At 41.0% G+C, this 19,951-nt stretch overlaps 1 protein-coding gene across 2 annotated transcripts in view; it reads left to right on the top strand.

Annotated features, from left to right (window-relative positions):
- The window catches only part of RAE1 (Transducin/WD40 repeat-like superfamily protein), a 72,110-nt gene that overhangs the window by 39,256 nt on the left and 12,903 nt on the right, over positions 1-19,951 (top strand). For both annotated transcript variants that reach the window (XM_087694502.1, XM_087694501.1), the window contains exons 6-8: positions 8,244-8,385; positions 11,970-12,050; positions 12,156-12,284. In XM_087694502.1, coding sequence (XP_087550628.1) covers positions 8,244-8,385; positions 11,970-12,050; positions 12,156-12,284 — 352 coding nt within the window. The remainder of the gene's footprint in view (positions 1-8,243; positions 8,386-11,969; positions 12,051-12,155; positions 12,285-19,951) is intronic.

The following is a 19,951-nucleotide window of genomic DNA, read 5'->3' as shown; positions in this document are numbered from 1 at the left end:
GACTTTGAAGTGAGAAACAACTGGCTGAGAGTAAAAAAATGCCTTGTACGAAGTTTTTTTAGGGACCACCGCAATTGGAGATCGGTTAAGGATGTACACTGAAGTGTTAACAGCCTCAACCTGAAGGCGTTTAGGAAGCTTTGATGTGAATAGCATAGAGTGTGCCATGTTCACGACTGTCCGATTCCTACGCTCTTAAGACTCCATTTTGTGTAGGGAAATTGGTAGAAGTGATTTGGCGCGCAATGCCCTTCTCTTGTAGAAACTCAGAGAACTTCTAGAGGTAAACTCACTACCCCTAAGCACTGAAATAAGTAAAGGCATCTGACTTCTGCTTGAGGAAGTATACCGACATGGACCTAGAGAAATCATCCACTATAAAAAAGAAGTACAATGCGCCATTCAAGACGGTACTAGATGTAGGACCATAAAGATCTACATGAATGAGTCTAAGGGGTTCCTCAGCATGTGTGGTAGACTGCTGAGGGAAGGATGTATGATGTTGCTTACCTAGGTGACACGCTATACAGATATCTCGAGATAGTTTTAGGCATGGAAGGTCCTCAACCATCCCTTGGCGCGACTACTCATAAAGAGAGTTGTAGCCAAGATGTCCTAAGCAAAAATGCCCTAGATGCTCAGAGTCCATGGGCTTCCGTGTGGTGGCCAAGGCTTGGAAGTGATGGAACTCCTAGTCAACGATAGTTGGCTCAGTAAGAAAATGGGTCATGTGGTAAAGGCCGTTAGGTTGTGCCTTGCCTTGAGCAATCACTAAACTAGTCCAAGAGTCTAGGACCTTGATTGTGGTCTCTGTGAAAAAAACTGCTCGCCCCAATTGGCAAAGTTGCTAAATGGATAAGTTTACCCCAAGTTGGTGAACATGATAGACATCATCCAGCAAAGCCAAATCTAGGCCTTGGTCAGTGGCTTGATGCGACCTTGGGCTTGAATCTTGGCTGAGAAGTTATTTCCTACGTTGACTCTCCTAGTTGTAGGGGCTTAGGAAATGAAAATGTTCTCTATAGGAGTCATGTGATGAGTGGCTTCACTATCCATAAGCCAAATAGGTGCTGATGTACTTGACTGTGACTAGTGGGCCTCTATAGTAACCTCATCAAGAGGCAACTCGTAGATGTGAACAAGACTCGCATCCGATCTCTCTAAGGAGACCATGTGGGCCTTTGCGGACTAGTCTGACTAACTTTTTGGAGTTGAGAATGAGAGGCCCCTCTATCGAGGACGTTTTATGAAATTGATTGAACAATCGCACATAATGCAACAACTGACAACTCATCAGCAGCTTGTTAAGGAACAAGGTAACTTGATTGTCAGAGGACTTAGGGGCCCTAGTGGTTGAGAACTCAGCAAGGAGACGCTGGTACTCGGCCAACTTGACTTTCAAGTTATTCTCATCTGTAATTTTAAAGTTTTGGAGCTCATGATCTAAATTGATGCGACGAGTTCTATTTTGAGCCGCATAGCGATCAATCAAGTGTGCCCAATGCTTAGATGCTAAGTCAAAATATTGAAGTTGAGAGTGAAACTCAAGCAATTAGCTTTGCATATGCTCGACAATAGCAGAGGTGTTACGAGCGTTCCATGATGGATGACCTTGTATGGAACAAGTGCAGAATCAGGTTGGGGTTTCAACCCCTGCACTAAATCACATAGGTTCTAAGAGTCTTAAGATATGCTCCATCAAGTTTGATCAAGTGTTGTAGTTTGACCTGTTGAAATGAGTCTTGTCATTAAAAGCATGCTTGGCGGATGAGGAGCTAAAACCATGAGGTGTTTGTGAAGATGGATAGGTGGGGTAGGGTGGAGGATAAGATGGTGGTGGTGGATAAGGAGGGGGTTAATGGTGAATAACCAAAAATAGGTTGTTGATGTCCAAGAAGTGTCGATTGATGCGGAGGTACCGAAACTGACATAGTTCCATATGGTACCGAAGATGGAGGTGGAGGTGGAGGCACTGGGACACGATAGCCCTATCCAAATGTTGGATGGGCCATAACGTAATGACTAGATGGTCCACTAGGTAATGCCATAGAGGCAAATTGCGGTACCAAACAATCCACACTCGAGTAATATTTGGAATGCACTTCTAGAGGAATAACTGGAAAGAGTGTGTGGAAGGTCTAGTCTTTATCATAGGTACAACACTTGGAAATGAATATGTAGAGGTTCTAAAGGCGGTATCTAAGTGTGCAAAAACCCTCGGTGTGGTGAGTGGTGTTAAATGTGGTGTATCTAATTGAAGTGGAAAGGGAGGTGCAGCGGAAGATGAGGGAGGGATGGGTGGAAGCCCAAATGGATTAGTGATTGGTGGTGTTGTGAGAAACATGGTTGGTTTCTTTTGTCCATTAAATACATTAGATTGAGAATTGGATGAAGATGCTCCTACTTTAAATTGACCACGAGAAACAAAATTGTTTGAAGGAAAAGAAAGGGAAGGAATATTTACAAGTTTTTCTCTTAGCTTCTTACCTAGTTTTAAATTCATAAAGAAATACACGTCTTTCTCATTTCTTGAAAACCAAAGGTTATTTTGAAGAGTCCCTTTTTCATAAGCATCCCCCGATTCAACAGAAAATACAAAATCTGTTGGCATAGAATCTAATATAAGAGGGATTCATACCTAGCATTGGAGAAAAGAAGTATTGTGGAAGTGGAGTGTAATCTGAGTGAGGTTCCACTTGTGGATGACCAGTCTGTAGTGGAGATTCCAAAGGTCTTGCAAGATCATTAGTTCTATGCACTAAATCTAAAGAAGATAACTGAGGCTTACCTTTAATCTCTTGCTGAGCCCAATGCATATGGATGAGATCATACTCTGAGATCATACCAATTAGGTTATTTACCACTCTATTTGAGAAGGAAGGCTGGTTTCATGGTTCCATTGCTAGGATACTATTAATTTGCCCGAATTGGTGGGCTTGAGGCACTTGATTGAAGGTTAGAAGCTTTGCTCTAGTGTTGAAATTGTATTCAGTTGAGCATTACATCAATAATGTCTTTAGATAGTGAGTTGGGATCAAGCAGGGATGATGCCTCTCAATCTGAAAGTTCACAAAGTATTAGGTAAAATGCAATACTTGAGATCTTAGACAAGGTGTGCAGCATGGATAGCAAGCTGATAATGTTGGTTTAGACCAAAATGTGTCAATCTGAAAATTCACAAAGTGTTGTGGAAAATGCAATGTTTGATTTTAGACAAGTTGCACAGCATGAACAACAAATTGATAATGTTGGTTTAGACCAAAATGTGGGTCTTTCTAGGTCATTAGAAGTTGATGCTCGGCAAGAGGAAGAAGAATTTGATGTCCGGTTTAAAGATCAGCTGAGGACAACAATTGAATTGTTTATGCGATTGGCAAATGATCCTTAGTTTGTGTACTTTTTGAACCCCTTAAAGGAAGGCAACAAAGGCAATAAGGGGAAATTATCCTCAAGAGCGTTAGGACATCAAGATGCATTGAAGGAAGAGCCAATACAGTAGCATGATGTTCCAAATGTGGGTAGTGAGGATAAGCAAATAGTGTTAGTGGAGCAATTGATGCATATGCAAGGCCAACTTGAAAGTGCCAATTCAATGCGCTTTTTGGGCAGTAGGGTATGCACACAATGATTGGGCAGTGAGGGTACTTTGGTGATGGCACTAGTTTCCATGCTATGGTGGGCTTTGGACCGCATACGGGGATGCATGGCACAACGCCTTATGGTATTCAGTAAACGATGCGTAGTGTGCAATGCCTAGTGTATCTTGGTATGGCTAGTAATATGCATAACCCCATATATAGTAATATTGGCATGATATTGGGACACAAAGTGGCAAGTTTAGCAATGCATGTATGCAGTCCACTATGTTTAATTGCAATGGTTCGAAGTAATGCAAGCAAGAATGGTTACTACTAATGCATTTGGTACTCCTAGCATGTCAGGTACACATGAGGGGCTAGTCAACTAGATGCAATGTTGCATATTAGTTACGTTGCAATTGCAGCAATGTGAAAGTATAAAGCATGGCACTGCTTAAGGGAAATAAAGACTTACAACCCAGTGGAGGTTTGAGGCAAGTAAAGTTAGAGGCAAAGTTTCCATATGCTTGGTGGTGAAGCTTTAGCATTGTTTCACCAAGAAGTGCAAAGTGGATGACTTGGTAGACCATCCTTAGTTGTTGCAACGTCACTAAGATGCCTTTCAGTTAGAGCCAACTTTGGTTAGTGTTAAGCCAGGCTCAGTAGAGCGGGGGTCTGAAGCATTGACTAACACTCAAGGGAAACGTAGCATTTCCACTCCACTAATTGTGGATAGCTCTCGTATGTAGTGGATCTTGAATGTATTTAGCATGCATCCAAAGAATTGTGCTGATAGTATGTTTGCCATGAGGTCACTACTAAGTGTACTAGTCATTGTGAGATGTACGCAAATAAGTATTAGTTTCACCCGTGCATTGAAACTATACTTTTGCATTAGTTTATGATCAGTTCCATGAGTTTTGCCTCAGTTTGCGAAAAATTCTGATCAGTTTCAGCTTAAATTTTGATCAATTTGAGAACACTTTATGGTTACTTTTGGAATCAGTTTTGCATCATTTTTTGATCAAAATTTGCAATCAATTTGTGATCAATTTTGGGCCACATTTGCAGTAGCTTGTGATGAGTTCTCAGATCAGCAAGTGATCAGTCCATGATCAGTTTATACTGAGTTTTCAATGGTCTATAGCTGGTCCCATGGACAACAACATGTCAATAAATGCCATTGACAATTTCAGCCATGGTTTATGCTGAATTAATACTTTTCTATGGTTGACTGAGAACAATTGAGAAAAATGAGTTACAGATACATCCTATGGGTTTCTAGCAACGGTTTTGGACTAATTTTCAGTTTTATGTTATGTATATGATGGTTGGAAATTTTCAGCAGGTTTGGAACATATGGCGTGGTTGAACAATAGTGGCCAATGTTGTGATTGCGATGCCTTATGAAAATTCCAATGTAGCATGCTTTTCCTTTGGCACAATGTAGTGCAATTGAGGATGATTGCAGAGATTTTAAGGGGTTGGTCTGTTATGAGGATGTGAAATTTTATTGCTTTGCTTAGCATTTGATTAAAAGTTAATTAAATGTGCTAATGTGACTCGCACAAGTGAGATGCACATCAATTATTTTATAGTGCGAGACCTAGGACCTTGTGATATCAGTTGGTGCCAAAGGCAAAAGCGGTAATTAGTTATGCTTGACAGATACTAGGTGGTACCCAATTCAGATTTCGACCTAGACCAATTTATTGGCCACTAATGTTAGTGGTGACATTAGAGACTAGGCATTAATTAGTTAATTAAGACTAGTCTAAAGGTCAATAATTGCTTGGGAATACTTGGAAGATAAATTGGCCTAGTCTAATTATTGACTGGTGTAATTAAATTTTTGAGCATTAGAATAATTATTAAATTAATTTTCAAAATTAATGTTCTAAAAATTAATTAAAAAAGCTGTATAATGCTAAAAAATGGGATTAGAAGGTTATCACTTGGTAAAACTTGCCCACGCAAATGAAAAAAACACTTTTAGGGGTTGATGGAAGTGTGATCCAGCCATTGTGAGAGAGGAGGAAGCTGTTAGAGAGCAAGAAAAAAGCTGTATAATACTAAAAAATGGGATTAGAAGGTTGCCACTTGGTAAAACTTACCCATGTAAACGAAAGAAGCATTTTATACCTTGTTAGAGAGAAGGAGATGGTATTGATGTGATTTGCAGCCACCAAGGATCAGTCCTATAGGATGTGATAGTAGTTTGAAGCCCTCTAGGAGCAAGTAACAGTAGCCCAAGGTCCTTTTGGTGCAGATGATAGCATATATGAGGGGGTAGCATTTTTTCTGGTGGTGCTATGTTATAGGTGACAACTTACATGGCTGTTTGAACAGAGCAATAGTAGCTTTTTAGCATTGCTCTCGATGAAACTTTGAAATTTCTCTCTCTATAGTATTCTCTCTCATCTCCTAGCCATCTCTCAAGTTATCTCAACATTTTTCAGTAGTTTGAGCCATTAGATGAAGAGATTCAGTCAATCTATGTTGTAAATCCTAATTCATAGCAAAAATTTGGGTTTGACAGTCACCTCGAGATGCGTTCTTAGAATTGAGGGCATAGGACTTGAATTTCAACAGCTGAACTCAAGGAATTTTAGGGAGATTTAAGAGGCCAGCTAGCCAATATTAGATTTGGGGCTGAATTTGTCTTTCAAGGAGTAGGGTGAAGGCCAAGCAGGAGCACATGTAGATAGGCTAGACACAATTTCTTCAGTGCATCCATAATTTTGGTGTGAGCATCGATTGATTGGTTGGATAGCATTGATCTGACATTGCATATTTCTGGAAACACGAATGATTGGGCTCGAAGTTCTATTTCATAGCATACTTCTACTAGGGCACATTGCATGAACAAAGCCATAAACATATAAAGGAAATATCTGTCATTGAAGACTTGACGAGCATGTTAGGGTGGCTTTAGATGGTGATGCAAAGATGGATCGAGAAACACAAACAGAATTTTGTTATAGGTTATGCGAAGATTTTTATGAGGCCTACATGAGTTAGAAGTTTGGCATATTTTGTCAAGTCGAAATTGACATCCGATGTCGTTGGGAGGATACAACTATGAGGATAACATTATCTAGAATGTGAAGGTTAGAGATTCATTATTGGAGACACCCTAACTTGTGAGCACTAGCACGGCATGAGGCTCACTGTAGCTATATGCAGTAAATCCAAGTTGCATGTGCCCATGAGAGAGCACCTTCCATTGAGCACGCATTGTTTCTTGCACGCACGATAATTGGGATATTCATCATCAAGTTAGGAATCTCTAGATGAGTAGGTAAGGTGGTTGGATGAGTTTGAGGGTCGTGAAGGGATGCTACCAACTGTGAGATGGGTTGTTTTTTTGGTCAACATCTTGAGGACGGTCATTTTACCTTGAGAGACTGTGAGATTTTAAGTGGGTGGAGCGGAATATTGACATTTTCTCTCTGAGCAAACTAAGGGGAAAATTGGTTTGGAGGCTTGTTGGTTAGTTTTGATAGCAAGTGGCATTTGGATGAGTAGAGGAGGTTGTAGAATCTCAGTTGTACTTTTTCCTTTTGCAATATAAGATAAAGAAATACTGCAAGGGGCGTCAATTTTAGGGGCAACTAGTGTTAAAATAGGTTATTTACCACCTTATCCGAGAAGGAAGGTCGGTTTTAGGGAGTCAGGATGTTCATTGAAGAGTCATTTTCCTCACGTCGTTTTTTAAGATATTGTTGAGGACCGCAATCATTCATAAGGGGGAAAGTGTTATGTTTGTGGACATTGGGATGGGCACTAGTAGAATTGGTCATAGTGGTTACAAAGTGACTTAGTGTGAATGCACTAAGGACTCTTTGGGGGCTAGGGTAGTATAGGAATCAAGGCCCCATTGTGCACATTCATTGTGTGATCACCACTCTTGGTCTCTTGGCCCATTGGCCGATGGATCTGTACACTGGGATAGTGTGGGCTGGTGGTATGGGACACCAACCCTTGGGATGTGGTCGTGGCCCGGAGTGTTGCTAGCTGCTAGGCTTGGGGGTGAGCCTATTTGGCTCTATGGTTGGGGGGTGAGTTTGATGTCTGGTCCCTTTTATGTTGAGTTTGGCTTGTGTTGTGTCTTGTGTGTAGGTTGGATCCTAGGGGGACAATTCAATTTCCTTACGATGGTATTAGCTATTCTCTTTAATTAAGAACTACTTAGTGAAGTTATTCTAGAGAAGATGTGGACAGCTGAGTTTGCCTGCCAATTTGCTGCTCTTTTATTGGGGCGTGTTTCTAGTTTATAACGACTAGAAAGTTCAGCTCTCTTTTTTGCTTATGAGAGTGTTATGGATAAAAGTGGTCTCAAAGCATTTTGACTGGATGAAAAGACTAGTTTTCTTTGGGTATGTGAATTAGATTACCAGATATACATGTAGGTAAATCATCAACTTGCAGTAGAACCTACCATAATAGGGATGATGAACAATGGGAAATGGGTGAGAATCTTGTTTCTTACAGCACTTGACGATGTTAATGGCTTAAATTACATCTACTGACTGAGTAAATTAATGTGCTTTGTATGTCTTATTGGCTCTTCATAAATTGTGCTGTAGACATTTGGAATTGTGATTGCAAAATAAGGCATGCAAAAGAATATACATTGTAGTGATGACTTTTTTATGTTTCCAGTTACTGGGATCTGCGACAACCAAATCCTGTTCATACACAAGTGCTTCCGGAAAGATGCTATGCTATCAGCATCAGACATCCTCTGATGGTAGTTGCAACTGCTGAACGACACGTCGTAATATTCAATTTAGCCAACCCTCAGGTGGATCTATTCTCTCTATCATGGCCTCTTGATTAAACTGTTTTTTCATTGAACATAAGATCTCACACATAACATATTGATTCCTACATCTAAATGTGGGCACTTTTTGTAAGCTAGAGAACTAAAAGCATAGTGCCCATACAGAATTTGAGTTTTAGCTGTCAGTTGCAATGTTGGAACCCACAGTTTCAAAGTAGAAGATTCTTTAATTTTACACAAAAAAAATAGGTTCTTTGATTGACACAAAATCAAAGGTTTCCACTCTTGCTTCTGCTTCTTTTGTCTTTGATTGTTAGTCCAATGCCTCTCCTTGTTGCAGTGAAGCAATCATTCTTGTTTTTTTTTCCTTTCCTCCTTTGACAAGTTTTGATATAAGAGAAATGCCACACAACCTCATGTAGTACACTTATGACTTGGCTACCTTTTTGCAAAATAAATGGATATATTCCAAAACATCCAGGCGTTCATCATACTCTCTTTATTGACATCTATTCACATTTAACTTAACATTTTATCAATGTAGGTCGGCCAGTCCATTGTAGTCATGTTTATAGCACACAAATCGCCAGCATGTGGTCAGTAAAATCAGTTCAGAGTCAGACTTCAATCTTCAGTCTAATCCTCAATTCAGCAGGTGTGGATCTTTGAGATCTTTCTTACTTGTTTTAGTGGGAGAGTATTTAGTCCAAGGATCTGTTTGCTCAGAAATCTAGTAGTCAGTGTGAGATTCTGGTGTATTTCGAGCAAAGTTTTCCTTCGGAGTTTGAGTCCAAGATGGATAGATAGTTGGAGTGTTTAAGAAAGCATATTTTAGAATATTGAGTATTTAGCCATTGCAAATCATTTTCAATTGGAAACATGCATCTGAGAATAGTTGTAGTTTTAGTGGGGGAAAGGATGACCAGCAGAGACCCCTAATATGGTACTCAACCCTAATAAACCCTAACCCTAATAGATCATGGTGGTACGGTGAGAGTGAGTGTGCATTGGCCATAGTGGACAGTGTGGAAGACATAAATAGAACTGGACACTTGCTGCAGAAATTTAATTGTATGTCAACGTTCTGCAGGCCAGTGCACATATGTACAGTTTTGGTGCATGTTTGGCACATGTTGTCTTTAGACATAAATAGAATGGACACTTGCTGCAAAAATTTAATTGTATGTCAACATTCTGCAGGTCAGTGTACATGTGGAATAATTTGGAAAATGAAAATTTGGCATCTGGTTTTAAATAACCATGCAGTTGGAGACTTGCTGCGGTGGAAGGTCCGCAAAAAGGGTTTCCTAGTCTCAAGAATAGTGAGAGTGGATGTAAACAAGGCTGCAATATATTCGATAATTTATTAGAAGTAGCTAGAATGTTACTTCTGTGGTAAAGGGTTAATCAAAAAGCATAGAGCTGCAATAACATTTGCTCTACCTATTCTAAACATGTGGTAGAGGGGGGATTTAAGATCATTGAGTTGCAAAAACATTTGCTCTACCTGTGGGTTAAACACAACCTAGAGGAGACCTATATCACAGGATAGATCTTGAAGTTGCAGGTTTTTAAAAACTTCTAAAATTCTCTCCTCATACTTTCACTCCCAATCGTGTGAACGAACCATGAGAGGGCTTCTATCGGCACTACTGCTTTACTTCCAGAGAGATCAATGCCACCTGATGTACATGCACCTGTTGATGGGGTGAGTCCACCCTCAAAGTATCCATAGGGATGAAATCTCCAAGGGTTAAAAGCAGTTTCAACGATGTGCACACAAAGATAATAGCAGTTTAACTTACCTTTGTGTCGAGGTTCAGAGTTGTCAATAGGATATTAGCCAAGCTGGCTGTTAGCTCGGTTTCTTGAGAATGTGACTTCTAGGGTACCCCTATCCACTAGAGCTACAATGGGATGAGCTTTAACCAGTTTATACAAGGTTGAAGGTGAGAGAGACCAAAAAGTCACAAGAAGTCAACTAAACAAATCCAAAACATTTGGGAGCCAAAGTTGGCGTTGCAATCAACTATGAGGCCAAGGTTTGGGCTTTGCATGTACTTTGCATCACTGTTTGACAAGCTTTTGGGTCAATGTGGCTTGATAGTGTGTGGAAAAAGAACATTCATTGCAGCTGAATAGTTGCATGTGGAGGGTTTGCTAGTTGGATTTGTTTGAGTTTGTAGGCTTCAGTGAAATTTTCATCTAGTAAGTATTTCTATTGTTTCATATTGAATTGTATTCCGTTCAGAAATTGCTTGGTGTCTCAATTGGGCTGTGGAGGTGGTTTTGCTTGTGTCCAATTGTTTAGATTTGTTTTCTTTCTTTTGAGATAACTCACACACGCATGCACAGAGACTGGAACACCCATCAGAGGGGTGCTTGCCATCAAAATATTAGCTGAGTGGGTAAAGAGCCATGCCAACATTGTTCTTGTGTGCATATAGGATAACTTGCAAGCTGTATGAATAACAAACTTTGATCACACTAGGATCCTCATCCGTGGCGACTCAATTGTGCAGAGTTTTCTTTGAAAAAAAGGAAAATAATGATTCTATTAATAAATCTTCTCAGGACAAAGTATCCCAACGCAAAGGAAAAAAAACAGCCCTGTAAGGGACTTCCAAGAAACAAAAATATGCAACAAAGGCCACAAGTCCTGAGTGAATAATCGATCAGGAGGTCTATAGTGCCAAATCATGTGTTGCTGACAATGAAAGAAAGTGCCAGAGTCCCAGATCCTAAGAAAAGCATCTCTCCTCCTCAGTCTCAAATGCACACATTTCTTTGGAGCTATCATGTTATTAAGCTAATTAAGAGTGATGCATCCTGTTAAGGTACGAGCTACATTGATTAGAGTTTGACTTTAGGGTTCTACTTCTAAATCTGACTACTTGGAGGACTGAAAATTAAATGGGATGTGAGAGGAAAGTAGCTGTGGTTTCCTATTTAAAGGGGGTAAGTTATGGTCTGCAGAGCAAAGGGTTTTAAAAAGCAAAGAAGGTGCATGATGTGGACTCAGTTGCAGCGGCTTCATGAAGAGAAGGATGTGTAGCAATGAGTTCTGGGTATCACAAATATTGCTCATCTGCACCATTTCTAAGAGACATAAGAGGAAAGTAGCTGTGATGTTCCCTTTTAAATAGGACAAAGACAGATTATGAAAGAGCAGGCTGCAAGGGGTCCCACAGATGGGGCACATTGGTGGGATTGAAATGCTGCAGCTGAAGGATAGTTGGATAGCATGATGGTGGTTGAAGGTTGATGTGGTGGCTTGTGCTCCATATTTTGGTCATGTTGATGGCATGTACTTATATATATTTAGGTTGTTGAGGAGTTATTTGGTGAATGCCCTTAAGAAAGGGAAAATTTAGGATGTCCGGTAGTCAGTTATTATTTCATTTTTCCAAGGATCAGTTCTAAATGCCATTAAGTAGGGAGGAAATAGTTTGGCAAGGTTAGAAAGCAATGTCTAACTCGGAGCTGCTTAATTTTGACTTGTCTTTCTACTTTTCCACGGATGCCTTGTTTTTAAAGACAATTATGTGGAGCTCAAGCATTTTGTTTGCTAATGTTTAAACAATTTTTGCTCTCCCCATGCACAGACAGAGTATAAAAGAATCCAATCTCCACTTAAGTACCAGACAAGATGTCTCGCAACGTTTCCTGACAAGCAAGGTTTTCTGGTTTGTATCTGCATCAGATCATTCGAAAGTGAATCTTATGCCTTGTGTTCAAATTATCAACATATACTTGACATTTTTGGGGCTTTCTTTTGGACATCTTCTCAGTTAGGATCCATTGAAGGCAGAGTAGCTGTGCAACATGTTGAGGAGGCACAGCAGTCCAAAAACTTCACATTCAAATGTCATAGAGACAACAATGACATCTATGCGGTTAATGCCATCAATTTCCATCCAGTAAGTAAATGCACTATAGCCTTGTATTTGAAACAGCTCTGTTGTTTGCTTTAATTCTAGCCTTTGAGATGTTATGCAGGTTGATTAATTGGTGATCTATCTGCTTCAATCCTAGCCTTTGAAAAGATGTGCATGCTGGAAAAGTAATCATCTATCTGCTATTTTTTTTGGTCTGTTGATTTGCCAATTGATATGCCTATCTGTTTTGGGTTCATTGAGCTTGTAGGCCTATTGTGGAAATCTATGTAGAAAGGTTGGAGCTCTTCTATCTCTTACAGAAGGCACTGGCTGAAGTACTGCAGGCCCAAAACTGAAAAAATGGTTTGTGGAAACTTTGTAGCATCTTTTTGGCAGGGGTGGATAGTGACAAGGTGAATGGGCACTGGGCCCCCCAAGTGAATATGCTGCAAATAGCATGCTGCCTGATCTGCCTGATAAGCCTTCAGGACTGCTGAGTCACGAGAGCATTGACAAGCCCCCCAGATATGTTGGCTTACCAAGAAAGCTAGTTATGATCCTCCAGTCGCAAAGACTTGTACAGAAGTCCAAAGTGCTAGTTAGTGTTTGAAGATTTCATCCAACACCAAATGGCAAAGCCTGTGTGGAAGAAACTTCCATAGATTGCTAAAATGCAGATGGTTCGATATCATTGATAACTTGTGAAATTAGTTGCCTGATATGGAAACATTGGAACAAAAACATTGTGAAGTCGGCTTTGGGCAGGCCAAACTGAAAATGGGAAAGAAATCCCTAAAGTAGTCACATTCTTTTTCCCTCCAGATCTCTCATTGTTTGCAGCCTATGTATTTTGTTCAGTACATTCCCCTGACTTGCTGCTCATTTCACATTCTCAGCCTCTAGTCTTCATGTTCCACATTTCTCTCGTCAGAGTGCAGCAAATGCAGAAGCGTATAACTGGACTGAAACAGAAGGCGTGAACACGGAGAGAGAGAGAGAGAGAGAGAGTGTGTGTGTGTGTGCGTGTGTGTGAGAGAGAGAGAGTATGATGCTGAAGACTGAAGAAGAATCTGTACAACGGGCTGTCAGAGTATCACCAGCTGGAGCTCTCTCTCCCACTTGCAGAAAACTGAAAACTGAATGTGTGTGGCCCCTGGCAGGATGGCTATAAATAGGCTACAATGAAATAATAATATGCAGCAGGTCGGCTGGCTGACTGCAACAAACTGATAAATAAAATAATAAAATAATCACAAACTGTTGCAATTGTTGCCTGGCTTCCATGTGGCACCTGCCTGCCCTGCCTGGTCTGCCGAAACTGTGCAATAAATGCAGGCGATTGCATTGAAAATGTCCGACTGCTCCAAACTGGGTAAATCTGCCCTAAATTGTCTTGACACAGCCTGTGCCTCCTAGGAATGATCAAATCTCTTACATCACTTGCTGTCTTTCCTTTGTTTGCACCTGGTTTTCAGTGTATATAGCGAGCCTTAGCCATGGTGAAAGGCTCTAATAAATGGAGTCATGTATGCATTGAGAACAATTACAGAGGCAGTATATGCGCGTACACTTATCCACACATGCATGCATGCATATGTGCGTGTGCACACAATGCATTATACATGCATTGTATATATGTGCATGTGTGCATGCAAGTATATATATGTACATATATATGCATTTTAAAAAAAATGAGGCCAGTATTTGAAGATTGAAAATTAATATTTAATTATGGATAATGCTGGAAAAACCATTTGGGAAGGCTGCCACTTGTTAAGAATACCCATGCAAGATTGAAAAACGTCTTTAGAGGCTGAAGAGAGGCATTTTAGTGTATTCAGCTTGCAAGAGAGAGGGAGGAGATGCTGCTGGTTTGATTTGCAGTTATTGGAGGACCTTCGGAGGCAGCCAGGAGGAGGATAAGACCAATCAACAACATGTGACAGCATCTACAGGCTGCTGAGATGCAGCAGTAAATGGCCGATTTACTTCAGTTCTTTCCATCTACAAGCTGTTGAGATAGAGCAGCAACAATAAATGATAGATTTTCTTTAGTTCTTCGTGAAGAAAGTCTGAATTTTCTCTCTTCTTAGTATGTTTTCTCATCTCCTAGCCTTTCTACAGCCTTGCTTCAAAGATTATAGGACAATATTAAGATCACCAAAGGCTGAGAAATTTCAGATTTCTTTGTTGTAAACCCCAATTTGCACTAGAAATTAGGGTTTAGTAATAGCCTTGAGAAGCGTGCCAAAAATTGGAAGCTCCAAGACTTGGATTCAACAGGGCTGAAGCTGTTGTTTAGTCAAATTTTGGTGGAGGGACTAGCAAATCAATGAATGGCATTTTCCATCTCCATCAAAGCGGGTGAAGGCCAAATTGTGTCTCATCTCCTAGCCTTTCCACAGTCTTGCTCCAAAGATTACAACATTGAGATCACCAGAGGTTGAGAAATTTCAGATTTCTCTGTTGCAAACCCTAATTTGCACTAGAAATTAGGGTTCAACAGCAGCCTCGGGAAGTGTGTTAGAAATTGGAAGCTCAAAGACTTGGATTCAATAGGGCTGAAGTTGTTTTTAGTCAAATTTAGGTGGAGGAACCATCAAATCAATGAATTTGGGGCATTTTCCATCTCCATCAAAGTGGGTGAAGGCCAATTGATTGCTTGAATCAAGGGGCAAATTAGATTGAAGACTTACTGGTCATTTTGGTTTTCCTTTATAAAGTATACCCATAACTTCCTTGAATAGTCATCAATAAGTGTGACAAAGTATTTGCTGCCACCAAGAGATACATTCTGTGTAGGTCCCCAAACATCTATATGCACTACATCAAGTATTTTTGTACTGACTTCTCTGTCATGCGAGAAGGGTTGTCTTGCCTGCTTACCAAACTGACATGCTTCACAAACTTTATGCAATTCTGTAACTCTAAATGAAGACAACCCTGTAACCAATCCTCTGGACTGCATTAATTTCAGTCTTTGTACATTTGCATGTCCAATACGTTTATGCCATATTTCAATTGCACATCTATATGCTTTGCACGTGAATGATATATGGCATTCTTAGCCAAATACATAGTACTTTGGCTATCACATGTTGGGAATAAAGGGCCAGCATGGGTGTGAACGCACCCTTAGCACATTGTACTTTTATACATATATCTATCTAAAGCCTAAAGTGGTAGTCTTGTCATTGTACCGAAAAACGTGTTCACTCTCTACTCTGCTCACTCGCTCTCTCTTTGTCTCTCTCACTGCGCATAAGGTCTGTCTACCTCGATCTCCGTGCTTATCCTTTCCCTACAAATTGGTATCAGAGCCACAATGATTCGCTCAAGCCACAAGCATTAGTCGCCAGTTGCAAGCCTGACAAACGAGAAGCTGTTGACTAGAGGCTATAGTTGTAAGAAGAAGTCGCATACAGAAGACCAATGAATAGGTCGTGAAGAAGACCGGCACGGGTGCTCAGGATTGGGCGGCAGGTCCAGTAGGGACCAGGCGACAGCTGTTGACAACGACTGGGGAGTAGCGAACGGGCGTGACAGCTGCACGGCGACAGGTGACAGCGTGGTAGGCACGGACCAGAGGACGGTGCGACGTCTGTAGGGAACAACGACTGCACGGTGGGCGACGGGGGTATCCAGTTGACGCGGCGTGAGGGATAGGCGAACAGGCGGCGTGTCCAGCGGGTGTCACAGCGCACGGCTGACGGCGTTGGCCCGTCAGATTTTTGTTCCATCCAAAATTCAACCTTTTTTTTCCTCTGATAATTGCTTCACCCACTGACAGAGTTTCGCGCGTAAAAGCACAAGATTTTAGTTCTGTGCAAAATCGGCTCAGAAATTTGGGGCTTTTCTCGAATTTGGGGATCTCAACACAAAATTGGACAACTTGACTTAGAAATTGCAAAGTTGGTGCACATTTGCTCGGGAATTTGGGGCTTTTCACATTTTTACTGAAATTCTTTCAATTTCACTAAAATTCTTTCAATTTCACTGAAATTAGTGCACACAGGACTTGGAAAATTTGGAGATTTGTCCAGATTTGGTGCGAACAAGATGCAACAGTGATATTTGTCTCAGAAATTGCAGGAATTTGTGACATTTTGTCCTCGACATTTGGGGCTTTTTATGTACATGCACAAATTGGGCTGAAATTGACCCAATTTCTCGACATTGAGGCACATTGAGCCCCGTGCAATTTGGGGCTTTTACAATTTGGGTAAAATTTGTGCAGCATTTGGTCATTTTATGTATATGCAGGTTGAATTCCGTGCAATTTGGACATCAACACTTGGTGAAATTTTGGGATTTTGCTGAAATTGCTTTATTTTGGCAAAGTTGGACAGTTCTATGCATGATAGAGGAAATGCAGATGTGTGTTTAACGCTTTTGGGCACAAAATTTTGGGGCTTTTGACCGTTCCTGTCAAATTTTATGCCCTTGGGTACACGTACAACAGAAATTACAGCTGAAATTTTGGGATTTCTCATGTAATGTGATGCACATGCCCTTTGGAACAGCTGTAATCAGTTGGATAATGCTGTAGCACTTGGTTTGGTGCTTCTGAAAACTGAATTATAGATTTGAAATCTATACTTCTGCGTGGTCATTTATTGCTGATTGGTACTTGTTTTTACCTTGGTCACTTGGGTGACAATTTGGGCCTGCATTTATTGGTTTTTTGGTCACTTTTGAGTTGAAAACCATGGCTGGTAGCAATGACAGCAGTAATTTGATGCATATAAAGAAGCTTGAAGGCGCACATAATTTTGCAGTGTGGCAAAAACAGTGCTACAATATCCTGTTACAAAAGAAGCTGGCAAAGCCGATCAAAACTAAAGGAGCAAAGCCTGCGGACATGGATCAGGACGATTGGGATGAGTTGAATGAGCTTGCACGCTCAACCATAGAGCTATAAATTTCTGATGCCTTGCTCTTCAACATTGAAGGTTTGGATTGTGCATATGCTATATGAACTAGACTGGAAGAACTGTATGCACAGAAGAGTGTTGCAAGTAAAGTGTATTGGCTGAAAAAGCTTATGGATTTGCGTATGAAAGAAGGTACAGCAATGCCTACTCACTTGAGTGAGTTTAACTCCATTTTCAGCTAGCTGGTTGCGTTGAAGTTCATGATTGATGAGGAATTTAAGGCTACTTTCTTGCTTTGCACTCTACCAGAGAGTTGGGATATATTCAGAACTACTATGAGCAATTTTAATGTGATCCTTTTGTATGCTGATGTAGAGAGTGCTCTACTTATGGAAGAGATGAATCGGTAGAACAATGCATCTAGTAAGTCTTCCGGTGCTTTGCATACTAGGGGCAGATCATAGCAAAAGGGCAAATATGATGGCAAGGGACATAGTAAATCACGTGGAAAAGATGTTGAATGCCATCATTGTGGCAAGAAGGGTCACTTTAAACGTGACTGCTACAAATGGAAGAAAGAGAAAGGAAAAGGCAAGAAGACATATGACTGCAAGGAAGAGGAGGAGGACAGTCAGCCTAAGAAAAGCAATATAAAAATTGAAGAGGTGAATGTAGTCACTCATGACAGTGACAATGGGAGTGATGTACTCTTTGTCTCTTCACATTTTGGTGCACATGCTCTAGTTGCAGATATAGATGATGACATGCATACCTGGATTCTTGATTCAGGTGCTTCCTTTTATGTCACTCCTCATCGTGAGTGGTTTTCCACATATACAGGGGGTCGACATGGTGTTGTCCATCTTGGGGACAACTATGCATGTGAGATTGCAGGTATTGGTAGTGTGCAGTTACAGTTTCACCATGGTTCTGTCTTTACACTTCAACATGTACGGCATGTACCTTAGCTCAAGAAGAGCTTGATTAGCATAGGGTAGCTAGATGATGATGGTTTTCGTACCACCTTTGGTGATGGAAAATGGAAGATCTGTAAGGGATCCAGGGTTATTGCCAGAGGTTGCAAGAGTGATACGTTGTATCCACTTCATGTATCTAGTGTGCGTGACCATGTTGTTGCCGTGACCGAGCAGCCAAGTGTTTCTTTGTGGCATGGCCGGTTGGGACACACGAGTCAAAAATGAATGAAAGTGCTTTCTCGTTTGGGTTACTTGCCTTATCTTCGTTATGCTGATTTTGAGCACTGTGATCATTGCATTTATGGCAAACATACACAAACTTCTCACAAAAAGTCTCTTTCTTTAAAATCTTCTCCTGTAGAGTTAGTACATTCGGATGTATGTCAAATGCCAGAATTATCTTTAGGGGGAAATAAATATTTTGTCACCTCTGTCAATGATGCTACACAGAAAGTATGGGTTTATCCTATTCATAGCAAGGATGAGGTGCTTGACAAGTTTAAAAAATTCTTGGCATTGGCTGAAAATCAGACAGATAAGACACTAAGTGTCTTCGCTCTGACAATGGTGGGGAATATGTGTCCAAAGCCTTACAGGCATTTTGTGAGAGCAAAGGGATAAAGAGGGAGCTCACTGCCCCTCATAATCCACTCCAAAATGGAGTTGCAGAGCGTATAAATCAAACCATACAAGATAAGGTCCGTACGATGGTGTCTCATGCTGCATTACCCCATGGTTTTTGGACAGAGGTTGTTATAACAGCCATTTACTTGATTAATCGGTCACCAAACAGGTCTTTGGAGGGGGGGGGGGGAAGGGGGAGTTCCCCAAGAAGCGTGGTCGGGCAAGCCACCTTTATATGCTCATTTGAAAGTGTTTGGTTGTGAGGCTTTTGTGCACATTCGTAAAGAAAAACGCAGCAAACTTGAGCCAAGGTCCTGTAAATGCATTTTCCTAGGATATGGTGACGAGGGTGAAATGGGGTATAAATTGTGGGATCCCGAGAAAAGGAAAGTAGTACATAGCGATGACGTTATCTTCCGGGAAGATCGCATGCACAAACAGTGCGAAAAGACTGAGGAGGTCTGTAGGGTTGTATTCCGGGAAGAAATATCTTTTGGACAGCAAAATGTGCCCGCTGTACAGCAGCAAATACCTACTGTAAATGAACCTGTAAATGTAGGAAATTATGCTAGAAATGATCAACCAGCTATTGCCCATGAAAATGAGCCATTACATGTGCAGGACAGCAAGCTGTTAATACCGATTTGCAGGCTGAAATACCAGGACAGCATGCTGAAAATGGAAATTTGCAGGAACAGCGAGCAAACAATGACCATTGGGTTAGGAGATCGTCTAGGGCTACTAGACAACCTGACAGATTTGTTCTTGGTGCAATTAATGTGGCTGAGTATGCCATGTTGACAGACTGTGGTGAACCGTCTTGCTTCAAGGAAGCAATGGACAGACAGGATAGCACACATGCTGATTGTTGGCAGAGATACTCATGCCTTGGATTCATTGAAGCAAAGTCTTCATGGCAGCTTTGGCATGAAGGATCTTGGTGATGCAATTCACATTCTTGGCATGCGAATACTCAAAGATAGATCTAAAGGCTTACTCTATCTATCTCAGCAGGAGTATATCTCCAAAGTTTTGCAGCGTTTCAATATGGAGGGGGGGGGAAGCAGAAGGCATCTGTTGTTGGCTTTATGGATGCAGACTATGCTGGTCATACGGATTACAGGAAGTCCACTTCTGGATATGTGCCTCCTTTCACAGGAGGAGCGGTCTCTTGGATCTCTAGGTTACAAAAGTGTGTTGCATTGTCTACTATAGAGGCAGAGTATGTAGCTGC

The sequence above is a fragment of the Lygodium microphyllum genome, chromosome 15 (genome assembly GCF_053477565.2).
Source record: "Lygodium microphyllum isolate KBCC chromosome 15, Lygodium_microphyllum_v1.1.10, whole genome shotgun sequence".
In the NCBI taxonomy this organism is placed as follows: domain Eukaryota; kingdom Viridiplantae; phylum Streptophyta; class Polypodiopsida; order Schizaeales; family Lygodiaceae; genus Lygodium; species Lygodium microphyllum.
The sequence above is the reverse complement of the archived record's forward strand: the minus strand, read 5'-3'. Positions and strand labels throughout refer to the sequence as shown.